General features: G+C 51.4%; 4 protein-coding genes across 4 annotated transcripts; 3 read left to right on the top strand and 1 right to left on the bottom strand.

The window, feature by feature from the left end:
• Nucleotides 1-220: 220 nt before the first annotated feature.
• Nucleotides 221-4,975, top strand: VPS10 (vacuolar protein sorting/targeting protein PEP1). The gene is made up of 2 exons (XM_018278486.2): nucleotides 221-4,544; nucleotides 4,638-4,975. Exons 1-2 carry the CDS (start codon nucleotides 371-373, stop codon nucleotides 4,880-4,882), a joined length of 4,419 nt encoding a protein of 1,472 aa, XP_018126581.1. The 5' UTR covers nucleotides 221-370; the 3' UTR covers nucleotides 4,883-4,975.
• Nucleotides 4,976-9,190: 4,215 nt separating this feature from the next.
• Nucleotides 9,191-12,743, top strand: VE01_09069 (uncharacterized protein). Its single transcript, XM_018278485.2, has 2 exons — nucleotides 9,191-10,293; nucleotides 10,704-12,743. Exons 1-2 carry the CDS (start codon nucleotides 9,988-9,990, stop codon nucleotides 12,270-12,272), a joined length of 1,875 nt encoding a protein of 624 aa, XP_018126546.1. The 5' UTR covers nucleotides 9,191-9,987; the 3' UTR covers nucleotides 12,273-12,743.
• A 347-nt stretch (nucleotides 12,744-13,090) lies between these two features.
• On the top strand, nucleotides 13,091-14,997 carry VE01_09068 (uncharacterized protein). The gene has a single exon (XM_018278484.2). It carries the CDS (start codon nucleotides 13,212-13,214, stop codon nucleotides 14,706-14,708), a length of 1,497 nt encoding a protein of 498 aa, XP_018126545.1. The 5' UTR covers nucleotides 13,091-13,211; the 3' UTR covers nucleotides 14,709-14,997.
• Nucleotides 14,998-15,257: 260 nt separating this feature from the next.
• Nucleotides 15,258-15,945, bottom strand: VE01_09067 (uncharacterized protein; the record flags this gene model as incomplete). The annotated part of the gene is made up of 2 exons (XM_018278483.1): nucleotides 15,258-15,648; nucleotides 15,908-15,945. The coding sequence occupies 2 exons, from the start codon at nucleotides 15,943-15,945 to the stop codon at nucleotides 15,258-15,260; spliced, it is 429 nt and encodes a 142-aa protein (XP_018126542.1).
• Nucleotides 15,946-16,072: the final 127 nt, after the last annotated feature.

Raw genomic sequence — 16,072 nt, 5'->3', positions numbered from 1 at the left:
ATCGAGCCATAGGCCGAGATTTATAAAATCTCCGAACGATTGAATCAATATTGGTGGTTGAAGATTAGCAGCGTTCAATCAGGGCTCGTCCCGTTGAAGGTCTGGGCAGGGAGGTGGAGGCGCGTCATAAATATGAGTGGGTTGCTGACGCAAGTGGGCACCCCTGTCTGACCTAGACGCAACTGCTGTGTTCCCGTCGCAGCTCTGAAGCCACGCAACCCATTATTTTTGCGCGACGACTGGCGAACAGACTTAGAATTCATATCGGATTCAGCCCACGATTGTTCGCACTGACTGCCTCTCATCCAGAACAGCTCAAGGAGCTTCGACGGATCTTAATGCTTGGACGCCCTTCGAATAAATCGCAATCATGAGGCTGAGGGTCGCAGAGGCCGTCCCAGGATGGCGGAGCCTCCTCCTGGCGACATTGCTCTATGGCACATCCTGTGCAGCAAAAGATGGACCGGTAGTCACCTCGAACAAGTTTGCGAACTCACCGTACGATTTACGCTATTTTGACGATTCCGATGTTCTCCTCATGCAGGACTTCAACGAAGACGCGATCTTCCGATCTTCCAACGCCGGCGAGTCTTGGGACAAGGTAGCTGCCATTCCCGAGGGAGTGTCTGCCGCTCTGGTTATGCATCCGTTCGACAATAAAAGGGCGTATGTCCTGACGGAGGATGTCACGCATTTCCGGACAGAGGACCGGGGGAAGACCTGGACAAAGTTTGATACGAGAAGCATCCCGGATGTACGCGACGAGAATCCACTGAGCTTCCATGCTGGGAACAAGGACAAGATTATTGTGAATGCGCTGGACTGTATGCTGGGGCTCTACTGTGAGCGGACATCAACTTATACTCTGGACGGCTTTCAGACGAAAGCCAAACAGCTTCGAGACAACACTGCGGGATGCCAGTGGGCCAAAGGAACCGAATTATTTGCGGAACGAGGATCGAAAGTCGATGATAACAGGATCCTGTGCATTACGGAAGGGAAATACTCGCGATACTCAAAGGATTATAAGCTCAAGATCTCGGATTCGTTTTTCTCAGATGAGTTCGAACCGGCCCTCGAGGAGGGTCGGGCGGTTACCGGAGTTTCGAGAATTGCGGCAGTGAAGAGCTATATCCTGGCTGCTAGCGTGGCAGAAAAGACGGACGAGATGGCCCTCTATGTTACCTATGATACACTGAAGTGGCACCGGGCTGTCTTCCCGCACGACCATAAACTGGTGGAAGAAGCCTACACCATTTTGGAATCGACAAATTATAGCATCCAGATTGATGTTATGACGACGAAGAAATCGAACCCTATGGGAGTTCTTTTGAGTAGTAACTCAAACGGCACATACTTTACGCGAAATGTCGAACACACTAACAGGAACAAGGGGGGCAACGTCGATTTTGAGAAGGTTGCTTCGATCCAGGGAATCGCTCTCGTCAATGTGGTTGATAACTGGGAAGACGTTGAGAAGTCCCCTAGAGAAGCCAAGAAAATCAAGAGCCAGATCAGTTTTGACGATGGCCGAACATGGCGAGGGCTGAAAGCGGGAGAAGACGACCTGCATATCCATTCCGTGACAGATGCTTCGAATTCCGGGAGAATCTTCTCGAGTCTGGCACCCGGGATTATGATGGCTGTTGGGAACACCGGCAAGCACCTGAAGGCGTATGATAAAGGTGATCTCTATGTCTCTGAAGATGCTGGTGTAAAGTGGAAGAAAGCGCTGTCGGGTCCACACAAGTACGAGATTGGTGATGCGGGTTCTATTCTTCTCGCCGTCGAAGACGCTGTCACCAAGAAAATGAAATATTCTCTTGACCGCGGAAGGAATTGGAAAGAAATTGACCTACCCCATAAAGTCTCACCCTACGTGTTGACGACAACTCTGGATTCTACAAGCCCGAAATTCCTATTCATGGCCTCTGCGAGATCGGCAGACGTAGAAGAATACTATATAATGTCGATTAATTTCGAGGGCATGGTGGAGAGGAAATGCGAGGACAAGGACCTTGAGAAATGGTATGCTCGTGTTGACAAGAAGGGAGAACCAACGTGTTTGATGGGTCACAAGCAGTACTTCATGAGACGCAAAGCCGATGCCGATTGCTTTATGAAGAAAGACTTTGTTGACCCGGAAGCGAAGTCCGAAAAATGTGACTGTAGCGATATCGACTACGAATGCGACTTCAACTTTGTGAGAAGCGAAGACGGCAAAAAGTGTGTCGCGCATGGCCCTCCTTTGGTTCCTGAGGGAGCCTGTAAGAAGCCAGACGATACATTCAAGGGCTCATCAGGATGGCGGCTTATCCCAGGCAATGATTGTATTCCGCCAAAAGAGGGGGCAAAGGACGCGTTAGTCACTACGCCCTGTAAAGACACCATTGCGCCTCCAGCTACTGGCAAAGTATCGCATACTTCACAGTCCCTTGAGGGCAAGATCCTCCAGGACCATATCTACTTTGAGCGTACCGAGACGAGTTCTGGCGTTGACGAGACCGTTATCGCACAGACCGACAAAGGTGTCTTCCTATCCCGCGACCACGGCAAGAAGTGGAAGGAGATTTTGAAGGATAAAAAGATCAAATATGTCGTCCGCCATACATACCTCAATGACAGGGTCTTTTTCCTCGCCGCCGACGACAAAGTATACTACTCCGTAAACCGTGGCGAGGATATCCAAGAGTTTGATGTCAAGGTTCCGCACCCCGCTGATTACGGCTATGGTACACCTATGAGCTTCCATTCAACGAAGAAAGATTGGATCATCTGGACAGGGAAATCCTGCTCAACTGGTGGCGATTCTTGCCATGCCGTAGCTTCTATTTCCAAAGATCGCGGTGATAGCTGGAAGACTCTAGCACGTTACGTTTCCAAGTGTGAATTCCTCTATGCGGCGAAGACTGCTAGAGAAGCCGAAGGGGAGAAGCTCATCTTCTGTGGAGCTCGCACCAAAGAGTCGAATAACCCCAAGGACAATCCGTGGAAACTTATGAGCAGCACGAACTTCTTCGAGGACTCGGTGACCCATGTCGCTGATATGCAGGACTACGCGACTATGGCGGAGTATATAGTCGTTGCGGCCAAGAACGATAAGGGCGAGTTGGCGCTCAGATCGAGTGTTGACGGAAAGACATTTGCCGATGCTCTGTTTCCATCCAATTTCAGGGTTCCGCATCAACATGGATATACTGTTCTGGATAGCTCCACCCACGCTATATTTTTGCACGTTACGGTTGATACTACGACTGATTTGGAGTATGGAGGCATCATCAAGAGCAACTCCAACGGGACGTCTTATGTTCTAAGTCTGAACGGCGTTAATCGGGACAGGGCCGGATTCGTCGATTTCGAGAAGATGTCGAAACTGGAGGGTGTTGCGTTGGCCAATGTTCTTACCAACTACGAGTCCGTTTCAAAAGATGGCCACAAAAACCTCAAGACGATGATCACGCATAATGATGGTGCAGAGTGGCGCTACATTACACCGCCGTCAAAGGACGTCGAGGGCAAGAAGTTTTCATGCAGCGGAAGCCTTCAGAAATGCTCCCTCAACATACACGGATACACTGAGCGCGCGGACAAGTCACACACTTACTCGTCACCTAGCGCCGTGGGAATCATGCTTGCCATCGGCAACGTGGGTGAATCGTTGCAGTCGTTTGATAAGAGCGACACATACATTACGCGCGACGCAGGCGTTAGCTGGACACAAGTCAAGAAGGGATCGTATATGTGGGAGTACGGTGATCAAGGATCGATTATTGTCCTAGTCAACGACCGCAAGGAGACGGATGTAGTGCACTACTCACGCGACGAAGGAGATACCTGGACGGAATACAAGTTCTCCGACTCGAAAGTGCGCGTGGAAGATATCACCACCCTTCCATCTGATAACTCTCGCAACTTCTTGCTATGGGTTAAGGGCAGCGATGGCGTTAGGACTATCAATCTCGACTTCACTGGCCTGTCAGACAGACAGTGCGTGCTCGATGAGACCCGCGATGAGAATGAAGATTACTATCTCTGGTCGCCGCGTCACCCTACACAGGAGGACAACTGCCTCTTCGGCCACATTTCGCAATACCACCGCAAGAAGGCCGGCGCCGATTGCTACAACGGCCACATCATCGAGGCTCTGCACAACATCAAGTCAAACTGCACATGCACACGCCAGGACTTTGAGTGCGATTACAACTATCAGGCATTGGCGGGTGGAGAGTGTCTCCTCGTGCCCGGCCTCACTCCCGTCGACCGCATCCAAGAGTGCAAAGCCAACCCGGACCAAATCGAGTACTACGAGCCGACGGGCTACCGCCGCATCCCCCTTAGCACCTGCGAGGGTGGGAAGGAGATGGATAAGATCGTGGCTAAGCCCTGTCCCAACAAGGAAGACGAGTTCAACGAGAAGCATGGCCTGGGCGGCTTCTGGATCTTCCTTATTGTGCTTTTCAGCATTGGGGCGGCGGGCGCGGCGGGCTGGTGGGTGTATAACAACTGGGCTGATAAGTTCGGCCAGATCAGGCTTGGTGAACAATGTATGTATCCCCCTTATCCCTACTTGCTCCCCTTGATTTCGCAGTTCTACGGCAGATCAAGCATACAGAAACACAAGCTAACTACCAACACAGCATCCTTCGACGAAGAATCCCCCTTCATCAAATACCCCGTCATGGCCGTAGCCGGCGTCGGCGCCGTCATAATCGCCGCCCCCTCCGTCGCGAGCAGCATCTGGGGCTGGCTGATGAAGACGGTCGGCGGGCGCAGGGGCACGCGTTTCACGACGCGGGGAAGCTTTGCCCGGGGCGCGGATTACACGGCTGTGGATGAGGATGAGGGGGAGCTGTTGGGGGAGGATAGCGATGATGAGGTGTAGGGAGGGGGTTTATTGTGCGTTGTGTACATTATGGGTTTAGACCGGGTCGGTGGAATGGGGAGTTTTTTTTTTGGATAATTTGAGGAATTCGGGGAAGAGGGGGGAATGGAAAGGGGGGAGGGGTTGGTGGTGGTGGGTGGGTGGTCAGCAACGCGACAGCGAGGATGTGATGGGGGCGGGGTTTGATATGATGGGTTACTTATCAAATCGCCGCGGGCGTAATGCTGAGGATAATCAGTTAAATGTATGACCATGTTTCACTTACCCTCCCCGAGTCATGCTATCGTTCGTGCTACCTATCGTATCGTATGCAAGTATGTGCGAGTATCTCATGTAAGTATGTATGTCCGAGTATCCCCCCCGAGCTTTTGGGGCTACACATCGCTTCCTGGCAGCGATCGATCCGATAGTGAGGGGAAGTGGGAAGTGGGAGTACAATGGGTAGGTGGTGGGAGTAATAAATCGGCTTATCTGACCACCCACCACCGGAGGGAACACGTCAGGCAATCAATGGGTCTCATTCTCATCAGACTCCCCATCCGTGCATATACTAGAGCCTTTATGTATGTACATGTAGTGTCTCACCTGCGTCCGGCACGGAAGATCTCCCCGCCCGTAGGGAGATGCGATGCGATGCTGCATAGCTAATAGCCAAGGCAGGCGTGCAGTAGTGATGAGGAACAAGATTTTTTTGGGGCATTTTTTCCGGATTCTTGCTGCGTACTACTGTACTTGATTGAATCTGTACCCGATTTAAAGAGGGAGCTATCGATCATGAAAATACCCCGTTTAAGCCGAGCAAGCGGACCGGATGCAGGCACGAGGGCCGCGGTGGGGGGGAGGCGTATTGGGTAGACCCGCGGGAATATTGGCGGCGGGCGGAGGTATCGATAGTAGCTATCTATCTGTCTCCCAACACAACGGCGGCTGGGTATGGGGCATGTGTAGCGGGGTATTGGATAAGGGCAGGCTGATGGGATGATCGGGGGATTTGAGAAGGGGAAATAAAGAATTCTGCTGTGCAGTGCTGCGCATGAGGAGGGGGGGAATGTGGTGGTATTGGGGGGATCATGTGAAACTCGGGCGAGTTCGGTTCTCGCGGGTTTATTTGTCTGGCTGGCTGACTGGCTGGTGACAATCGTGGTGTTCCCATTCCACGACTTGGGGATGATGCAGGAGGAGGGGGGTTATCTTACAGTTACTATAGCACATCATGCTGTCAGATGTGTGGTGTGCCAGGAACAGGGCGTTTGGATATGGGATGGGATAAGTTGTGCTGTCCTTAGGCATAAGATTCGCCCGTTTTGATAGGAACGTGCGTGGGGGGGCAGGCGGGCTGATATGGGAGCTACTATCGTCCGGGGAATGGAAGTGTGGCGCTCAGCCGCTCGTTGATGGACGGACGGGACGGTGTTTGGTGGGTTGTTGGCTCTCAGCGGCTGGTGATACAATCGGTAGGTAAGGTACCCTGACTACGGCGATATAATATAGTACATTTTCAAATTGATACACAGGACCAGCGGTTAGGGCGTTGAACTGCCTGATCGCTCTGGAAATAGGAGATCGAACCCCCCCACCCCCATTCTCGCCCGCATACAGCGATGGCCGCTGGGAATCACAATGGATCCTACCCACGCAATAGGGGATCTCGCAGCGCGTTCTCGCCAGCACAATGGGGTGAGAATGGGACGAAGATCCCTCTGGGCAGCCTGTGCACAGCGCAAAGCGAAAGAGCGATCAACAACACTACGCGTTGAGAAATTGCTTTTTGGGACCGAGATGCCTGGGTCTCGATTTAGAACGTCTTGGCGAATAGCGTTTTTTTGTCCCCTTTGGGTTGGGAGGTGGGACGCGAGAATAGGGGGGGAATGGTGCAGGGGAGGATCTGTGCTTTTTTCTTTGTTTTTTGTGGGCGTGTGTGTTGGTGGTGGTTGAGGGTTCTGAGACATTTTGAGACATCGAGACTATCCCCGCAACATGGCTGCCACGGTTGGGACGGTTGAGGGAGACGGGACGGGATGGGATGGTTATACTATTGACTATTGACTCCAGTATGGATTCTGCCATCTGGTCATCCCATGGCGAGTTTCTCTTGGGGGCAGGCGGGGCAGGGGGGATAAAAAAACGTGTGCGGATGCGGTAAGTAATGATATGTCACTTTGGCGATCTTTGGAACTGATAAATGACAGCGAATGACGGCTCGGAAAACCGGATAGGGTGCTCGCTCTGTAACGAGGTAAGGGAGGGAAAAAGCCACCTGGGAGCTGATACAAACATTGTGAATATGATTGGCAAAAGCAGATGCCAGGCAGAGACAGCGTTTGGGTAAGCTCCTCGCGCTGTCCTCGTGGCTAATTGGCCTCCCGCTGCTCGTTATGCTGGCGGCCGACGGAGGCGGTTTGAAATAGACTCGCGTTTGTTGGGGAGATGGGATTGTCAGCCTCATTGCGTAGTTTTTAGACGAATATCTGAGTTTATCCGCTGTCATCCCTTGATTACTTTGCTTGTATAACTGCAGAGTAATATATCTCGCTATATCACGGGTTACACAATCCGGAGTCTCGAAGGGTGGCACCCAGATTGCCGGAACTTGTGCACAGAAGTCCAGTTCTCGGCCGTGCTGTACATACTACTTGCCCAGTTTGCCGTGTGCCGTAAAGGTAGCGTCGTGGGCACCGAACGGGCGACAACAAACTAATAAGACGGCGTTCGTTGGCGCTGGCGTTGGCGCTGATGCTAATCTAGTGCCTGCTGGCGCTGGTGTTGGCGTTGGCGTTAAAATTGTCCCCAAGCCCCGGAGCGGAATCTGGGGCCGGCCCATTTAGTATGGCGGTCAGCGAATCAGGCTCGTCTTCACCGCCGGCGCCAGTCTGAAACTGGGTGGACGGGCAGTGCCGGATTGCGGATTGTGACAATGGCTTTTTTGGCTGGGTCGGTGTCTGTGGTCCAGGGCGCCAGACCGTGCTGTTTCCGTTCCCGTTTTGCGGAATGGGCAACGACGGAGGTAGAGGAGGTAGAGTAGAGAAGGAGCTACTGCTGTGTTTGTGTGTGTGTGGACGGCGGGCTGTTGGCTGTTGTGGGCCTCGTAGACGCCTCTCTCTACTGGAGCATGCACGTTGGCAAGAGAGCAGTTAGATCGCCGACGCCGTGTCTTACCATGATGAAGCAGTGCGTTTGTCGTGCGTTTGCCGTGCATATCTGCAACGACGCCGTCTTTCTCGTCCTGTCAATGTCGTGGCATACCAAGGGAAACAAGAAGAAAAAAAAACGTACGTCGTATGCTTGCTCCATAAGTGCATCTAGTTTTCTGTGGGATGCAAACGCGTCAGAGTCGCAGCAAGCAGCGACGTAAGCAAGTACCCATTTATTTCCTTTTCCTTTTCCCCTTCCCTTTCCCCTTCCTTCCTTCTCGCCGCACCCTGCAGTGTGGCGTGGCGAAGGGTCATCGCATCCCCTACCGAGAGGTCCTCATGTCCTCATTAGCCTTGCCCCAGCGCGTGCGGGGATTCGGGGGGCGCACACGCGGCGGAGCCCCTACTAGTTCCAGGGGCAGGGCGGATTTGTTGCCGTTGCCGACATCCAGCGAGCGGCTAGGGAGGGGGAGTAGTTGTTCACGATAGATGAGGTATTCTAGTCTAACAAACAGTACATACAGTCAGCAAAAGGGCAGAATATCTAGATACTGTTCTTAGCTGTGGTTAAGGCTGTTATGATACTGCCGTTGGCATTATATGGAGGGTTAATAAAGGTCTAATGAAGGGGCTAATGCCATGATGGGGATCCATTGATGTGCTGTGATGGACTCCTGTGATGTGATTGATGTGATTAATGTGATGTGATGGGGTGGGATGCTGTGAGCACTGGGGATCAGTGGGGATGTTAATATATACAGTAACAGTAATTGTAGCAATCTAGTACTGGCTTGAGTACCACTGAGTACCAAGTGGGTGGGACTAGAGAAAACTAGAGTGCAATCACCACCATCTCCGACCCTAGATTATTTGTGGTGTACTTTGCGATACTTTAGAACCCTGACTCCTCTATAGCTCTGTGGAGTAATGAGGAGAGTGGGAGTAGAGTAGAAAATATAAAGTCATGTGATTGGCTACTAGAGAGAGGGGGGATGACAGGAACCCGTCCCGAAAGTTACCTTTCTCTACCATTTCTGTACCTGATTTGCTGTATTTACTAGGCCGTGTTGCACTATGCGCCGTGTATCTTACTGTATTGACACTATTCTTGAATTATCCTTGAACTATTTTTTACTATTCGTGTCCCATCATCAACCGTCAAACATAATCGTCGCCTCGTCACATCTCATCCTCGTACATTATATCCATATCCATACATAATATCCATAACCCCCCATAACACCAATAACACCCATGCTTCTCTATGCACAAGTACTCTACACTACTCTACACTAATCTTCATTCTGTTTGCAATCTGCTGTGATCGGCGTTCATATACCCTTCTGGATACAAGTCTACGGATAACTGCCAAATCCGCGCTTAACTGCGCCCAATCGAGAAATGAGATGAAAGGAAAACGAATGGGTAGGATAGCCATGAAAGACCAGCATGGGCCGGACAAGGACCAGGGGGTCGTCGTCTCCATTCTCTCCAATTCGAGATACTCTGGACGAGGGAGTATACTATACAGACAGGACTCCATCCTTCCTGCCGCTGCCTGCATATACATATGACTGGACCATTTGCTCTTTCCTTCTGCAGCGTTGTCTCACGGCATGATTTGAACTGATTGACCTGCTTGCTTCAACTGCATCGCATACGCATACATACGTACACTTACACGGCTGGCCTCTTTTTTTCTCCGACCATACACAAGCCAGGCCGTGTCCGGATTCCCTCCTCGAACCTACAAAGCTACATATGCCCGCCGTTGTGAGCTGTCAGTTACCCGTCTCAGCTCTTTCCCCATAACCAGCAACCATCGCTTTGCCACGAGTCGATAGCTTCAAACCAATACTCCACGACTACACTATCGGCTTAAAAAAACGCGGGAAACCCCACATCGTTGCAGGAGAGTCGATTCTGTCAGCCCAGCTTCCTGCTTTTTGGCAGTGGTCATATTTATCCCCAATCATGTCGGTCTTGCATCTAGATTCTCTCGCCAATTCGGGTCTTCATAATACGCAGCATATCCCACTCCGATCCTTTTACACCTCCGCCGCTCTCTCTTTATCCATCCCCTCGAATATCGACTCGAACCGCCCCAGCCGTGGTGAGATGTTTGCCGAGTTCGCTGGTCGACCATATTCATCAAGCGCATCCTCTGTCCCAGCGGGACCACGACTTCCTGGACCATCACGACGAAAGAACTTGAGCGAGATGATCGGAATAACGAGCGAGGAGGAGTTTGAACGCCTCCCAATTGCTGTTCGACGCAAGGTACGTGTTCTGGAGAGACCCTTTCTTGTCAAGTGTAACCTGAGACCATGTGTCTCGGCCAAGCCTCCCCAACGAGGCCCTTACTTCCTTTTCATCCCCATCCTCGATGTCAGGGTCAAAACATTTTTACGAAAGATGGGATGATCACGTTGAAACAAGAGTCCGAGTTATCACACCAGAATTGGTGAATGTGCTGGCAACACGCAGGCACATGTTGATATCTTCCGTGCTCTTGAGGGGTTGCAGGGCTATAGCGTTGTATTGTAGCGTCTTGACTTCATGCACGCTTGGTCTGGCCGGGGCACCAACTACTTGTGTGCCTCGTACCTGCAGATATAATACAACCCCCCTTTCGTTTTCTTTCCACAGCATTTCAATTTTGCAACGCAATACTAATTGTTCATTTCCAGTATTTCTCGACATTAGAAAGACTGCGACTTTCCCAGAATTCTTCGTCGGCGCCTAGCGACTTCGACTTTCCAGTCTCTAGAAAACGCCCCGTTGCACAACGACGACTACGAAAAAAGTCAATCGCGAAATCAATTCCACAACCCTTTACTCTCCTGTCCAACTCCCAACAATTACGAGGGTCTCGATCAAAACCTGTCACTGCTGCAGAGGTTGCCTGGTTTATGTCATTGCCAGACAAGATTCGCAGAAAACAATTCACAAAAGAAGAGCAACTTCACTTCACCAGCCGGCGAGATAGCGTTATCCTCGACGCAGCGGACGAGGCCATTTACAAATCCAGTCGTCGGAATAGGACCGTTACTCCCATAAGCCAACTGCCACCAAGTCCGACACGATTAAGTATGGATTCGTCAATTAGAAGTGTAATGTCGGAACGCCCCACCAGCATCGCACTAGCAATGGAGGAGAGCTTCCGGTGGATCGATGAAGATAACGACTTGGACCTTCGACTAGTTCTCGATGATTATCACGCAAATCTTCCAGGAACGGTCATCCCCGACCCCTCATCATCCGTTCGCCCCTCTTTTCGCCGTCACATCTCCATCAGCAAGAGTCCTTTCGGCCGCTCATCACTCTCATCTCCGGCACGTGCCGCTTCAGTTTCCGGTTCGTCGCAGCCACCGCCAACGCCCTCTAGGGCACCCTCAAGAACGCTCTCCAGAGCAGCCTCCCAAAGCCAAAGCCACACCCGGCAACGGTCTAGGGCCGTGTCTCTCATAAGCCCGAGGTACACACCAGAATCGCCTCGAATGTCCATAGATCCATATGCGACCCACTACCAAGACCCGGAAGCTCGCCTGAAGCTTCGCGTCTACCTTGCCTCTCCCCAGAAGTTCGATGAAGCCATCGAGTTCGGTTTCCCTAGCACAGACGGTGTTTCGGATCCATCTGCGGAAAAGAAAGTAAAACATCTTCCGAACATCCGCGTCACACGGGACCGCGCCCACACGGTCCGTCCCGCAGTCCTCGCCCCGAGTCCGCACACATTCTTCGACGATGTTGGTAGTCTCCTGGACGACGATGTGTCGATGCCCGACCTCGACTCACCGCTCACGCCAATGGATGGTAGCTTCCAAGCTCACCGTGGGAGCCACGGGAGGCTGATGAGCCTCGGCGGTTCCGGTGCTGACGAGTTCTTGCACCTGGGGATCCGCAAGCCCATGCTGCACAAGCACCACGAGAGCTACAGCCTGGCGAGCGCGGGAAGCCGAGAGATGACCCTGCGGATGACTCTTACACGTCCTGATCTCAGGGCAGATGAGGGTACGCTCTACGGATGGCAGGGGCAAGGGCACGGGCTGGGATTGGGAATTAAGGAGAAGAACAAGAGCCAAATTACCCTGGACTCTCTTCCCATGGAGGAGAAGCTTCCCATCATGCGCGGACCCCTAGAGGGACCAGATGGCTGGGGCCTGCAAGACAAAGACGACAGCGTCGTCAAGCGGCTATGGAACCGCGTCCGCAGCAGCCAACGGAAATCAAGCACTGGCTCTGGATACTTAGCCTAGACGGCGCCTCAGAGAGAGTTTTTACGGTGGTTTCTGGTGGGGACAAATTATGAGCATTTTTAGCGAGTTTTTGATTATCTTTACAATTTTTTTTACGGCCAGCGGTTCGCGATACCCCCGATTTTATTTTTGGGAAAAGACCACTCTTTTACTGGGATACTTGTTTTTCCTTGCTGCGTTTTTGGGTAGGGGGGGTTTTGGAGCGGGGTCAAATGCGATCCATTGTACAGTATCAATAGCCAGTGCGGCACCCGAGTGTCATGGAAACTCTCCTTATTTGTGTTTTTTTTGGGGGGCCCAGGGAGGGAAAGCCGATGCGGCAGCAGCAGTTCGTTTGGACACGTCTTTGTCCGTCTGATGGATGGCCATGGGGTTGGGTTTGGGTTACATACCGAACAGCAAGGGGGGGTGATGACATATATAAAGTACATAGTAAAAGTAGTTTCTAATCATCAAGACTTTTTGTCACGCCCATTTTTTACTACTTACTCCTCTTCCCTGCTTTTTGTTTGCTTGCGCTGTGTGCATTTGGATGGATGCCTGTTGTGCGCGGGGAGATGCAAGCGGTGAGGGGTGGGATTGTCGGTGTGTTTCGGGGATGCGAGGTAAGTGGTATGCGAGGTAAATCAGGGGTGATGGTGATGGAGCGGGGAACGTGGGACCGAGGGGTTTACTTTACTTAGCGGGATGGCTCGTGGAGTGAGGGAGGGGGAAGTGGTCAGAGCGATGGTAGAGTGTGATTCTGGATATGTCGACTCACAAGCAGCCTGGTGTGAAGTCACGTAAGCACGTGATAAGGCGACAGGTCACGTGATATACAACGCGTTAAAAGCGACTATCTATAACCCCTACTAACCTTACTTTCCTTCTTCTTTAACAACGTAATGGCTACTACTACTACTATACCCTTTGACAGCCACACACACCGATTTGATCTCAATGGATCTTTCTCAACTTCCGGACATCACTAGCTTGCTTGTCAGGCTAGATAACCCTCCACGAGATGATGTCGAAGGGATGGATTACCTACGATGTGCAGCTTTACACAACTACCTGATCCAATATGCCTGGCTCGCTGAAGGCCGCCCACTAGCAACTCTGAATGCCAACAGCAACTTTTTCACGGCCTTCGGTGATGAAGCGGAAGCTGAGGCTTGTCGTCCAAGGCTTGATCCGTCACTGGCGGCGTTCCTTGACACCGCTATGATATCTCCTTTTCCTTTTGATAATCCTCACGAATACCTCCCATTCTCTGTTTTTGCATGGGGTATCGATGGGCCAAACAGACTTTTTGAGGAATTTACAGCTGATATTCAAGATCAGCCCGTTGACAGCCTGGTGCGCTTGTACGCTGTCGAAACGGGCTTATCGGCTGTGGGCGGTGGTGGCGGTGTTATCTACCACCAACGCTTCCACCGCGTCGCGATCTTCATGCATCTTGATGAATATGACTGTGGGTTTCCAGTTGAGGGTAATCCACACGTTTGGAACCCACTAGAGACACTACTCACCAACTGGATCGACCTTATTCATATTGGAAAAGTTGTGGCTTCGCCTCATAAAGAGCCAGCCCTATTCGACTTCGAGAAGATCGGGCCTTGGGAGTGGCGGCCCTATAGCGAAGCCCAGGTTACTACGTGTGTCGCCGAGTGGGATCGACTGTGTCAGGCCATTGAGGCGCGCACCTCGCAGCTACCAAACCCACCATTGCTAATCAGCCCTATTTCCAGGTCTAACGCGGACAATCCAGAGCCACTAGTCGCATCAACTGTCCTGGACGCTGCTTCGGTGCCTAATCCTTCCTTTGCGCGTGCGTTTCTAACGCGCGCGAGACGCCCCCAGTTCTGCTACATCGCTCCGGGCCTTCTCCTGCCCCCGGCTGACTCGGCTGGATTTGTGGCAGCGCAGCCATTTAGCGTATTACCCCGCTCTGAGTACACCGCACCGCCAGTGTGTCTTTTTCCCGCTGATACCGGAGACCAGCGTCCTATCCAGCTCACGAGAACAACAACTCCATTTTTATTGTCGGACTTCTATTCAAGGTCCACCGAAACGTGTACACCATCTCGCGTCTCTGCAGGCCTATATACTCAGGCAGTGGAGAGAAACGGCCTTGACGTGGCTGAGGAGGGATTTCAGCTGTTGCTCCCGTTCACCTTTAATGATGATTGGGACAAGAGCGTAGGCGCACGAAAAAGCGATAGGTCCCTTGTTGATAGGGGACGCTTTTCAGAGCTCTTTCAGCATGGATATAAGCCTTTTGGTGGTGACTACTACCGCTCCCAGCGGCTGGAGCGTTTGTTAGGTTGTTGGCGCAAGCTGGTTGAAAAAGGCGTCTGGTCTGTTGGGGCGGATGGGGTAGAAGGTACTATCGATACTTTCAAAGATGCTGAGTCGGATCGTTGGGAGGATTATTATATCCCTCCAACATGGTAGATATCCCGGAGCCATCCCGCCTTCAATCCGGAAACGATTTCTACGCTCTATTCTACGGGGATGGAGGTGCTAGGTAGTCACCTAGCAAGACTTGGACCCCACTTACTCCCGAAGACTTTCTAAGTTGGATATGCAATTTCACAAGAAACCAGTCACGAGGATACGCTATCGAACAACTACCATTTTCCTAACTAATAGTGATTTATATACAAATTTAGTCTTAATCCTTTAATTTTATTTAATATCTTTCTAACTAAGCTAAGAGCCCGTCATATATCTTTATAAATCTAAATCTTTCGTTTTTTCCTTGCCTGAACTTTAGATTTAATCTAGATATGGGTTAAAGACAAAAATACTTAATCATGTTCTTTTAGACTTAAGAGACGGAACGTAGCGCTCGAGAGACGGAACGTAGGGCGAATCTTCAGGACGCATCAGCTGGGTTTGTGCACTTAAGTTGCTAATTAGCCGCAGCTGAAAAGTGCCGTTAAGATGGAGGGCATGAAGCAATCTACAAGAAAGAAACCCCCATTGATATGTTTAATGCTGTTAATGATGGTACGCAAACGGCGCAGGTGTCACTACGCTTCCCGATCTCGTCTGGGCCCCAGCCGTACTCGCAGGGAACGTGGGTCGGGACACGTTGCCCGCCAGAACATCCGTCGTGACAGTGACGGTTGTGGGATCAACAGTCACATTTTCCGAATTGAAACTTTTATGCGCCTCCCTAGTCCACAAGCCAGCATCTAGGTCGCCCATATACATGTCCACGACCTTGCCCTTCTCGTCAAGTACGATACGCACTTCGGAGTGCGGGTCGTCGTCCTCGTAGATGATGTTGCATGTCCGACCGCCGACAGGTTTGCCATCCAGATCGACAAAGAGGAGATTATCATAATCAAGGTCGAGATAAGCATCCTGTTTGCCATTGCCAAGTGATCTGAGGTCAGTGTGGCAGACGCCAGCGGCCAAGGTTGGGTTTAGATGGGGATCCGCCGAAAATCCACACAAGTATACTGAAAAGAATTGCAAAACTGATGATGGTTGGTATGCTTATAGAGCTAGTAGTAAGAAAATACAGTAAACCTTAGGAGACGTTTATTAATATTAATTATAGCAACATATAGCCCGTAGCCACCATCTAACTACACACGACCATAGACTCAAGGGAATTAGGCATCCCGTCTGCTCTGCCATACACAAGCTTGCGTAACGCCTGAACGATAGTCTCAATCATACCGATTGGCACGGCGTGTAATCTGAGCCCTTGCCGCCTGGAGGGTGTATTTGGGGTGAAGCGGGGGAAGGAGGGGGAGTGAGGGCTAAGCACGTGAGGCGAGGCAACCCTTTCCTGTCAATCTCCT

This window comes from Pseudogymnoascus verrucosus (assembly GCF_001662655.1).
Source record: "Pseudogymnoascus verrucosus strain UAMH 10579 unplaced genomic scaffold scaffold_56, whole genome shotgun sequence".
NCBI classification, from domain to species: domain Eukaryota; kingdom Fungi; phylum Ascomycota; class Leotiomycetes; order Thelebolales; family Thelebolaceae; genus Pseudogymnoascus; species Pseudogymnoascus verrucosus.
This window is presented reverse-complemented; position numbering and strand designations above follow the sequence as displayed.